Below are 11343 nucleotides of genomic sequence, written 5' to 3'. Positions count from 1 at the left end.
TGATATTTACAGCAAATGGAAATTGAACTACCTTATGACCCAGCTATCCCTCACCTGGGCATATACCCAGAAGAGGTAAGAAATAGACCATGACCTCCAATGTATATTGCGGCATAATTCACAATCACAAAGAATTGTAAACAACCTCAATTTCTATCACTAGACGAGTGGATTAGAAATCCCTGGCACATACACATAGTGGAGTACTTCACATCACTAAAAAGCACTGATAATCCCAAGAAGCACATCCTTTCATGGGAAGAGTTGGAGGAAATTATACTAAGCAAAGTTAGCCAATCACAAAAGGACAAGTACAACATGAGTCCACTGAGGTATGTATAATCAGCACAGTAGATATAGAAGAAGAATAGCTATTTAGCTCACACTATACGGATTAAGGTACAGGCAGCTGGGTGGGGGGCAGGCCAAACCCAAGGATGTACATGTCATTCCAACACAAAGAGGTAGGCAGGGGGGGGGACAAAAGGTGGGAGGGGAGATGATGGCACTGGGGGAGCAGGGTCCTAACCCACCCAAGGGGAGAGTATTGATTAAGTCTCCACAAAAATAAGTGTGTGCATGCAGACCCCACCATGGTGCACCAAACCTTGAGGGTAACAGAACCACATGGAGCAACTCATCAACAGAGTGGGCTACAGGACCGGCCCCAATCAGAGCCTACTGACCCCTCCCTAGAAGTATGTGCTACAGAGGACAACACGAAACCTACAGGTTGGGGGAAAAGGCCGGCATGCCATGCCCACACAGAAGCAAACCAAGAATGAAAAAGAGAGAATGAGGGTCTAGATCCCATATCAGCACATCAAGCCCTGAGGAGAACACCCCTGGACAGAGCTGCTAAGGCACAGAGTGGACTGTAGGGCTGACAACAGCCGAGACACAATGCCCCCTTGCTGGAGAATACCTCGACAGAGGACAATACTGGGGACACACAGTGGGGAGTGAGTCCAGCCTGAACCCCCCACAGCCAGGCAAACCAAGAAGGGAACATAACAGATCAGCAACAGGAGCAAAGCCAAGCCACAAAGACCCAGAGGAGCCCCCAAAGTAGACGTTAGATTAGGAGGGGCAGTTCCTGAATCCCCCAGGACCAGTGGGGAGACAGTCATAAAGGTCAGCGCAGACAAACCTGGAATTACGTATGCTTTTTGCAGGACAGAGGAGTGTTGCAAATTTTTTTCTTTTTATTCAATCTCTTGTTTTGTCTTCATTATTGCTGTTTTGCCTGCTTATATAAGACGGGCATGGGAAGCAAGACTGAGGGGAAAGCAACCAGACCGATGTGTCCAGAGGGACTTGGGGGGAGGGGCAGGAGGTGGAGGATGGGAGCAGTGAGCAAACAATGTCATCGACAGGGGAACAACCAGCCAATTAAAACCAACAACGAGGAGGAAATGGAGATCCTGGGGTTGTTGGAACCAAGGCAATCTAGCTGAGAGGAATTACTAAAGAGGCAGAAGAAGGGTGAGCATGATGGTGGATCAGGAGGAAGGTAAAAGGAAACAGAAGAAAGACCTAGGAAGCAAAGCTACAGATAGACATAGGTGTGTATATATGTAAATACATTCATTCATAAAATAGAGGTATTGGCATATGTTCCTATAAATATATGGCAATACATTGGGGTAGCGGATAGACTTTGGGCCTCTGCTCAAGCCCTGCCTCAATGCAAGAACACTTTGTTTTAACAACCTGGCATTCTGTGACGCTCACCCTCCCTGCATGATCACTGAAGACAAAAGGGGTGCACAAGCAAATGTGGTGAAGAAAGCTGATGGTGCCCGGTTATCAAATGATATACTGCCTGGGGTCTTAAAAACTTGAAGTTAAATAAGCAGCAGCCATCTAGCAGAGAAGCAACAACCCACATGGAAGAAGCACACCAGCCTGTGTGGTCATGAGGTGTTGACAGGATCAAGTGACAGGCATCAGAAGACCCAAAACAAACAAACAAACAAACAAAATATATTGTTGAGAATGAGGGGGCTCAGAGTATAGACCCCAAACCCATCTGTAGACAATGGAATATCCCTTCACAGAAGGGTCACAAGAAAGGGATGAGTCAACCAGAGTGCAGTATAGCACTGATGAAACACAACATTCCTCTGGTTCCTTGAGACTTCCTCACCCCCCACTATCATGACCCCAGTCCTGTCTTTCAGTTCTGGCTAGACTGGAGCACTGCTACAAATAAAGCGCAGGACACATGGAATCCAAGTCAGATAAACCCTCAGGAACAGAAATGGGAGTAGGATACCAGGAGGTTCAAGGGAAGGTGGGGAGAGGAGGGCAGGAAAAGGGAACCAATCACAATGATGGACACATTACCACACACCCCCTCCCCCAGGGGAATGAACAACAGAAACCATGGGGGAAGGGAGATAGCGGTCGGTATAAGATATTAAAATAATAATAACTTATCATTTATCAAGGGGTCACAAAGGTGGTATTGGGGAGGGAGGGATAAAAGAGGAGCTGACACCAAGGGCTCAAATAGAAAGCAAATGTTTAGAAAATAATGATGGCAGCATATGAACAAATATGCTTGATACAATAGATGTTATAAGAGCTATAAGAGCCCCCAATAAGATAATCTTTAAAAAATAATAATAAAATACAGTATCAGAGCAATGGTCTAAGGTTGAAAACATATATATAAATAATTTTTTTTAAAGCTAGGCTCATGATTAAAACCACCACCTCCCCTTCCACCATATCCCATTGAACAAAGCCCAACTCAGGGTGAACCCTGTAGAGTAAAATGCACTCCATGGGGTTTTGAAGGCTCTGAACTTGCAGAAGTAGATCACCAGGCCTTTCTTCTGAGTTACCCTTCAGTAGGTTTGAACTGCCAACTTCTGGGGCTAGTAGAGCAGCATCTAACTGTTGGCGCCAGCCAAGGACTCAGAAAACATGTCGGACTTGCCTTTTCCAGACAGGGGGTGTTCCTTAGGTTTCTGGAGATGCCTTTGACCTGGGGGTGGCAGATTTGACACGTGACATCAGGGCAGGCCTTGAGGAGACCCCAACATGTTTCCTGTGGAGTAGAAAAGCCCAGCAGGCTTCTGAGGTGGGTGGCAGAGCCAGAGCTCTGCACCAAGAGAGAGAAGCCAGTAGCCATCTGCTGGAGCCCCCGAGGAGGTGGGGGCTGATGGGGGGATGGTTAGTGGACAGACAGAGAGGTCCAGGCATGAGGTGCTGCAGCCTGAGCTGAGAGGATGAAACGGTGGTGGTGGCTTGGGCGATTTCTAAGAAAGAAGCAGCAGGCGGAGGTTTGGGAGGAGGAGTCTAAGACTGTGGGAACAAGGCTGAACCTGCTTTGGGCCCCACAGACTGAGGGTGCCAGAGGCACCAAACGGAAGGAGGGTCGGAGACAACACTTGGGGACTGTAAGCCGGGAGGCCCGTGACTCACCACAGCAGGGGCTTCAGGTGCTGGGGGGCATCCTCCACAGGCTTAGGAATAACTTTTTGCTCAGAGAAGACCATAGTGGTTCTTAAAGGAGGCTGCGCAGGAAGTGTAGTGATTACCTGCTGGGCTGCTAACTGCCAGGTTCGGTGTTTGAACCCGCTCTGTGGGAGAAAGACGAGAAGAAAGGAGTGGAGACCCTCTCAGCTCTGACATCCTGAGATGCCCAGAAGCCATGCCAGGGTCAAGAGCCCCGAAGGGAGGTACAGAGACCGCTCAAAATGGGTGGGAGGAAAGGCATTGTGTGGCTAGTCCACAGCCAGAGAAACTGAGCTCTCACCCGGCCCTGAGCCCATTCTGAGAAAGAAGGTGCTCGGGGTGGACTTGTGTGCAGGTCCTGACCTCTCTACCTGAGAAGGAGACCCTGTTTAGAAACAAGCATTCTTTTGTAGTGATAATGAAGCCAGAGTCGGATGGCTCCTACACCTAATCCCTTCGGAGTCTCCTAAGGAGGGTGGGCACAGGGGGTCTCAGGCCCACTGTGCCACAGGGCTCCCGACTACCAAGACAGGCAGGGAAATGGCCCCCTGAGGACACTATGTCCTCAGCTCTTTGAGGAAACTGCTGAGGTGCCTTAGCTCCTCAAGGGACCTTCTGGGAGGACAGGTGTGGCAGTTACATAATCTGGTCAATTTGAGACCATTAAAAGTGAAGGGGTGGGGCTTAGCCTGTCAATCAGGTCGCAGCTTGATGACCTCGTTTGGAGGGGCTACAGAGATGAATAGCTCACTGGAGGCCAGACACTCCCTGTGAGACATTCCTGTTGACAAGCCACATGGAGCTATGATGATGGAGCCAGAGCCCTGGAGCTGAGGAGCCAGGTAGAGACCCATGTCAGCACTGAGATGCTTCCACCACCACTGGATCCACAAGACTTTCCACCCACTGGCCTGTGATCTTTCATAGCATGTGTTGCGTGAATCTGAAAAGGGATTTATGGACTGGTATTGGATACATGGGCTAATATCGGACTTATGGACTTGAACTGGACTGGGCTGGGATGTTTTCTTAATATATAATTACTCTTTGATATAAAGCACTTTCTTATACGCATATGAGTCTCCTTAGATTTGTTTATCTAGTCTACCTGGACTAACACAATAGGCTAAACCAAAGAAAAAGAAAAACTCTTGTTGCCATTAAGTCACTGCTGACTCTTAGCAACCCCTTGTGGATTTAGGAGACTGTCACTGTTCGTGGCAATAGAAGCCAGGTCTCCCTCCCAATGAGCTGCTAGTGGTTTCAAACTGCCGACCATGCAGACCACAGCCTGTTTCACCAGTTGACTAGAGAAACGAATCCAGAGACACTCATATCTGTATAGGAGAACTTTATGTCAAGAAATGATTATACACGGAGAAAACGTTCCAGCCCTGTCCAACTCAAGTCTGTAAGTCTGATGCTAGCCCAGAAGTCCCTCGTCAGACTCACGCAGCCACACGCAGTGATGCAGAATTCAGGAAGGTGCAGTTGATCACAGGACTCTGGGAGCAAGCAGGGTCCACAAGCAGAAAGGTGGAGGCAGAGAGTGGAGGAGGAGTGAGAGGTTCCCAGGACCCTCCTTATGAGAAAGCCACGCCCACACGGAGGCACCATCAGCCTGGATGACAGGTTGAATACCACCTCTACACTTTCCTGTATCTGCAAGTTGGCGTGAAATCATGTAACCACCACACAGCCCAACAAGGGGTCACCGCGACGCCATTAGCGTTCCTTAAAAGGAGCTCACGTGCTCAGACACCCAACTCACTGCCATAGCCCATTCTGACTCACGGCCACCCTCTAAGACAGGGCAAACCTGCCCCTTTGCGTTGCTGATGCTGCAGCCCGGCACGTAACCACGGTGCTCCCAGGGCTCTGCCTTCCCACCCAGTGACACCGTTCTGAGAGTCAGAACCAGGGTCATCTTTCTTTCTCGGGAAAGTGGATGGGGTCATGTCCATGGTCAAGTCCATTCTGACTCATGGTGACCCAGGATAGAACCACCCTAGGGGGTTTCTCTAGGCAGAACCCATTGGGGAGTTGATAGCCGGGGGGTGGGGGGGTGTCCCTGATTGTCGCTGGTGGGTGCCAACCCTGACCTGTCAGCCAGCAGCCAAGCTCTCACCCACTGGGCCCTCCATTGGGTGGGTGACCCAGCCCAGGAGCTGAGTTCTGCTGCAGGCAAAAACACCCCTCTGTCTCACTTCTGCAGCTACCTGAGATCATGTGACCGCAGCTTCTAGCCGGCCCCTGGTTTCCTGTCCCATCTGTGAGCGGGCCTGGGCCAGATGGTGGCAGAAAAGGCTCTGGCTGGGAAGTCTGGCCTGCGAGAGGCCTGGTTTGGCTCACAGCTCTCTCACGATGACACTGGCTGCCCACTGACAGGGCTTGGGTCTCAGTGCTCTCCTCCTTTAAACCCTGCTGTGCGCGGTGAGGGAGACTGCGTGGGAGCAGGCTTCCGAGGCCGCAAAATGGGGTGTGTGCATGACTGCCCCCAGCTAGGAAATCCCACCTGCTTCAAGGAGCGTTGCTTCTCCATCCCGTCCGGTGGCGACTCGATGGCAGTAGGTTGGGGTTACCACCTTTGGTCCCTTGGCCACCAATATGCTCTGTCTGTCCGACCACCCCTTGCTGGCCTCGGGTTCCACTCACAACTGCCTCTGGGACCCACAAGCCCTCCCGGGGTGGAGACATGCCAGTGACCCGCCACACAGGCCTAGGCTTGAAGCCTCGGGCCTCCTCCAGGGCCCAGAGGGGCCCAGAGCACTCACCAGGTCTCTGCAATCCCTTCTGACCTTGGCACCCACCATCAGTCTGAGCTTCAGGGAAAGTGGGGGGATGGGGAGGGGGGTTGAACCAGGGCCTTGCAAAAGCAGAGTCCTCATGCCGGGGCCGGAAAGAGCCACAGGTGGAAAGTCCAGCACACAGCCACAATTTCCTCTGGCCTCTCAGCTCCTCCCCTCCCGAGCAGGGCAGCTGTGGTCACAGGGGGGAGAGAAGGCGTCCTCCCCAGAGCCCCCAGAGTGCCTCGCCGATGACTGGACCAACCTCCAGGCCAGAGTCCCCCCAGGAGTTCCTACCCCAGGCCTCCATCCTCCCTGGGTCTCCCACTTTCCCAGCCTTGGCCTTGCTCATTTTTTCTGTCTCAGGGGTGCCAGGGGAGCTGAGTAGCATTAGGCCCCGTTATGGCTTCCTGTGGCCCCCAGCACAGAGGGAGAGGGCCCCTGACCCGGAGAGCCCCGGCCCTGCCAGTGCTGCTGCTGCTGCTGCTGTGCTCAGGTGAGGAGAGAGAGGCCAGGGGGGAGGGAGGGCAGTGTCCGCAGACTCGGAGGACAGCGGGCTGAGGGGCTCTGCAGCCAGAGGGGACGGCGGGCAGGCTCGGAGCGTGGCCTGACCAGCGCCTTCTTCTCCAGGCTCCCGGACACTGGCTGAGGTGAAGGGCCTTCAGTACGTGGCAGGGCAGACCCTCAAGGTGAAGTGCCAGTACCCGCCCCAGAGGGCTCCCTACGAGAGGAAAGGCTGGTGTAAGGGGCTGTCCCTACACGGGTGTCTGAAGTTAGTCTCCACCTCTGAGCCCCAGACACAGACCCAGGCCTCTCGCTTCACAATCTGGGACAACCCCAGTGCCGGCTTCTTCACCGTGGTCATGGCCGATCTGAGGGAGGAAGACTCGGGCCACTACTGGTGTCGAAACTACCCCACTTCCAGACACTCCGCGTCTAGGTCCATGAAGTTCTACATTTCGGTGTCTGCAGGTGAGCCTCTTTCCTGTAGCCCCTGAGAGGGGCCTCTCCCTGACCATGGTAGCCAGGCCTCCTGAGTCCTGAAGATGTTGGGACATGTTCGTGAGACCCACATGTGTACACACACATGCACCCACATGCATCCCAGTACATGGCTGGGTTCCATGTCTCTATAAGCCTGTGGCCAATGACCTCCTCCAAGACATCAGCTGTGTGTGCTGAGCCTGGGGGCCCAGGACTGCCTGGCATTGTGGAGAAGGGATTCGTAGCGGGCACATGCTGCGTGAGTCCATCCCTGCCACGGGCCACTGGAGACCCTTGTGGGCTTCTTGGTGTGAGCGTGAGGGCCTGCCAAGCCCTTCTGGTCACGATCAGAGGTCAGCCAACGGCAGACTGAAGCTAAGAATGGGTCTGGGGTTTTCAAATGGCAGTGGCAGGGACTCCGGGGTAAAATAACATTCCATGGCATGTGGGAAGTTCTCAGGAATTCACACGCCGGCGTCCATTCATAAAGTTTTACTGGCACGCCACCACGCCCATGCATTTGCTTCTATACTTTTTTCCCTTTGTTATGCTTTGAATGTACGTGCCTCTGGTTTTGACGGTGGGTTTGTTTCAAGAGCCAGTCCATCTCTGTACACCACTCACTGGGGCCTCGGCTGCCCCATTCACTGTAGCTGCAAAACTCAAGGGGGTTGCGTGGATTGATTTCCATTGCTACAAACACCAAAATGTAGCATCTGAAAGCCCCCGCGTCCACTCTGTTACTGGTCCGTGGATGAGAAGGCGAGTACAAGGTGGCCCAGACTAAGGCTAAGGGGCTGGTAGCCTGGATTCCTGCCTGGACGCTCCAGGGGCAAGAGTACCTGCTTCCTGTTCGTGCAGTTTGTTGGCAGAACTCGATTTTATAGGAAGGAGATTCTGTAGTGTGTGTGTGTGTGTGTGTGTGTGTGTGTGTGTGTGTGTGTGTGTGTGTGTGTTGGGTTTGTTACTGGATACAAACTGTGGCACATTTCCAGCTTGCAAGAGGCCACCATGTGCCATGGCTCGTGGCCCCTTCATCTGCTGAGCCGGGAAAAGCCGGTTGTGTGGCTCGGCCTCCAGTTACAACCGAGAGAGGTCCTCAGCTTTTAAAGACTCCTCGGATGCCATTAGATCCACCTGGATGATCAGTGCAGATGGTTACGGGTTCAGCTGCTCATCGGAAGGCCGGCAGCCTAAGCCCAGCCAGCAGCTCAGCGGGAGCAATGCCTGGTGATCTGCTCCTATTAAGATGACTGTATTAGTCTGGGTACTTTAGAGAAACAAATCCACAGAAACTCGTGTATAAGAAAGAATTTTATGTCAAGGTTAGGTGCGCATCAAGAAAATATCCCAACCCAGTGCTGCCCAACCCCACAAGTCCAACATTATTAACCCATTAACCCACATGTCCGCCACCATTCCACAAAGTTCTCCTCCATCTCACAAAACATACGCAATGAGGCCGACTGCAGGAGGAAAGCCAAGTCAGTGAGTGTGTAAGCATCTCAGCGCTGGCAGGGGTCTCCACCCGGCTGCTCCAGCACCCAGTGCTGCATCGGGGTAGGTCCATGTGGCTTCTCCTTGGGGATGCCTTGCAGGAAGTCAGCCTTGCCAGCTGAAGCAGGGAACTGGCTAAGGCAGCTGCACCCTGGTGCGACCATCACAAAGCAAGAGACCCGAGAACTCGAAAGGCGAGGCTCACCAAGCCATTTAACCCTCCGCCCTTCAATTAATCCCACATGTGTTTATTGGCCAGGTCTATGACACCCTGGGAAAGCCCATGGGGGCAGCTCTGCGCTCTCTTGCCAGGCTGCTGTGAGCCAGGACCCAAAACCACAGTGACTCCATGTGGTCAATGACAAACAATTCATGGACCAGCGCTGATCACACACAAGTACCGCTGGTGTAGACTATTCCCCTCATTGGATGCAGAGATTGTCCCTGGTCTCTGAGGCTGTCTGAACTGCCGAGCAAGAACAGCCCCTGTGCCCACACACACTTTGGGGGCAGCCTTGGGCCTGGGGTCTTCCAGCGCCTCTCCCAGCCCTCCTTGCTTCCCAGCTCTGGGACAGGGCCCTCTCCTCTTAGACCCCAATGGGCATTGATATTTATCCAAGGACACTGAGAGTCAGTCCTCCCCGGACCTTGGTGCTGACCTCATTTGCGTTCCCGTTCCCGCCAGCACCCACCTCAACAGTCATGGTCTATTCTTTATCCCTGGTAGCTCCCGCCAAGACCTCCCGGCAGACTCCCCCCAGGGCGCTGAGCACAGGTGAGTTTGGGGTCTCATTGGGAAGGTCATGGTATGGTGGGAATGTGGGCACCCCACAGCTCAACACATCTCAGAATCAAAAACGGTCCCAGAAAGGCCTTCCCTGGGCTGTTGAAGCCCTGGGGTCTCTGGGGCTAGGGAAGGGGTCTGCCCCAGAATCAGCAGGGACTGGACCAGCCGCCCTGAAAATTTCCCATGAGAAAAAAAAAATTCCCGTGAGAAGCCCCCTCCCCTAGACAGCACCCCACCAAACCAAGCCCACTGACATTGGTCCTGCCTCTGAAGGGGGCTCTGAAAGATGGGTCAGCCTCCTCTTGCTCCCCAGAGCAGCAGGTCGGCTTTGAACTCTCCAGCATTGGCAGCCCGGTGTCTCACCCTCAGCACCATCCGGGACTCTCTCCACAGTGAGGGATGGAGACAGCTGGCCCAGCGAGGCGGGGGCTAATGCTTGGAGGGAGACACAGGCCTCCAGGCTATCTCACCAACCCCACCCTTGGACGCAGTAGCATCTCCTGGGGCGGGGCGGGGGTCGCACAGGCAGGTCTGTCAAGCCCTGAGCTCCCTGGACTTCACAATCCAGGCCCCACCTCCCAATTGGCTCTCTCCCTGGCTCCCAGCTCAGCCCACTTCCTTCTCCAGCCTCCTACAAACAGGGGCCTGGTACACTCTCTCTCCCCACTGACCACGCCCTTTGCGTTTGCCTGGCAGCCTTTACCAGGACAACCTGGCACCAGGTCCCAGCACAGACTTGGAGCAGTTTGGCCCCCATCGGAGCTGCCACCATTGCCCTTTCAGAGTGAGTCAGGGTAGGGCCACATCTGCTCAGGGGCCTCCGTGCAGGCTGCCACTCCAGCCTCATCTTCTCCCTCCTCTCCCCAGGTACCCCAGCGCCCTCAGCTCCAACGTCCTGGTCGCCGTGCTGTGTGGACAGCTCACGGCCAAGCTCTTGGGGCTGGCTGTCCTGCTTGTCCTGTGAGTGGGCAGGGGATGGCGGGGCTGGGGCGGGGGTGGGTGGGTGTTGAGCTGGCCAACTTCTCCAACTGAGACCCTCACGGATGCTCGCCATCTTGAAGGTTTATGCAGGCTCTCTGGTTTCAGCAGCGCCTTGGGGATCCTCAGAAATGAGACGGCAAACTGTCTCTCCTTCTGTCTGCTGCCTCTGTTCATCACCCCTTTCCCTTCCCTTCGCCTCTCTGACTCGCCCCCTCCTTCCTGCCCTTCTATGTGGTCTGTTTGTTTATTGTAATCGGCTCTGTTCAGTTTCCAGTTTGTTTCCTTCCTGAGCTTCTGGATGTCTTATGGGGCTGTTGGTGAAAGATGATCCAGCAAGTTCGGTTCCGATCGATTGCTCAAGGGCATTAGTTACTGGATCACAAGGGGGGTCAACATCCGCCTTATATTGTGTCCAGTGTCAGCACTCTAGTCTCCCTGCCCTTGGATAGTTCCATCCTTCCTTCTGAGTAATCATTCGTTGACTTCTGGTCTCTTACTGATGATGTCAAAGCAGGACACTGATCAGATGGGCAGGATCTCTTATTGGGTGGGGGGGGGCATTCTGTGATTTCTCTAAAAGGTGACTTCAGGAAATAGAATTGGTTCTAGATTTTCTCCTCCTGATATTCCTCTCCCCCAGCAGCCCCTGTTCCCAACCACCTCCTCCTTCTCTTTCCCCTTCCTCTCTCCCTCGCCTTTCCCCGCCACCCCGTGCCTCCAACAAACTCGAGGCAGGCAGGAAGCCAGAAGGCCCCCCATCCTCTATCCGTTCCAATCCACCTCATGCCCTCAAGTTCACTCTGACTCACAGAGACCCTGTAGGTCAGGGTAGAACGGCCT

General features: G+C 53.7%; 1 protein-coding gene across 1 annotated transcript in view; it reads left to right on the top strand.

The window, feature by feature from the left end:
• NCR2 (natural cytotoxicity triggering receptor 2) overlaps positions 1-10486 on the top strand; it is a 22388-nt gene extending 11902 nt beyond the window's left edge. The window contains exons 2-5 of the mRNA XM_045294773.1: positions 6885-7226; positions 9463-9510; positions 10219-10306; positions 10390-10486. Of these exons, the coding sequence (XP_045150708.1) occupies positions 6885-7226; positions 9463-9510; positions 10219-10306; positions 10390-10486 (575 nt within the window). The remainder of the gene's footprint in view (positions 1-6884; positions 7227-9462; positions 9511-10218; positions 10307-10389) is intronic.
• Positions 10487-11343: the final 857 nt, after the last annotated feature.

Source organism: Echinops telfairi, unplaced genomic scaffold (genome assembly GCF_000313985.2).
Source record: "Echinops telfairi isolate 266 unplaced genomic scaffold, ASM31398v2 ScPeMD7_3533;HRSCAF=4204_1, whole genome shotgun sequence".
Taxonomy (NCBI): Eukaryota; Metazoa; Chordata; class Mammalia; order Afrosoricida; family Tenrecidae; genus Echinops; species Echinops telfairi.
This window is presented reverse-complemented; position numbering and strand designations above follow the sequence as displayed.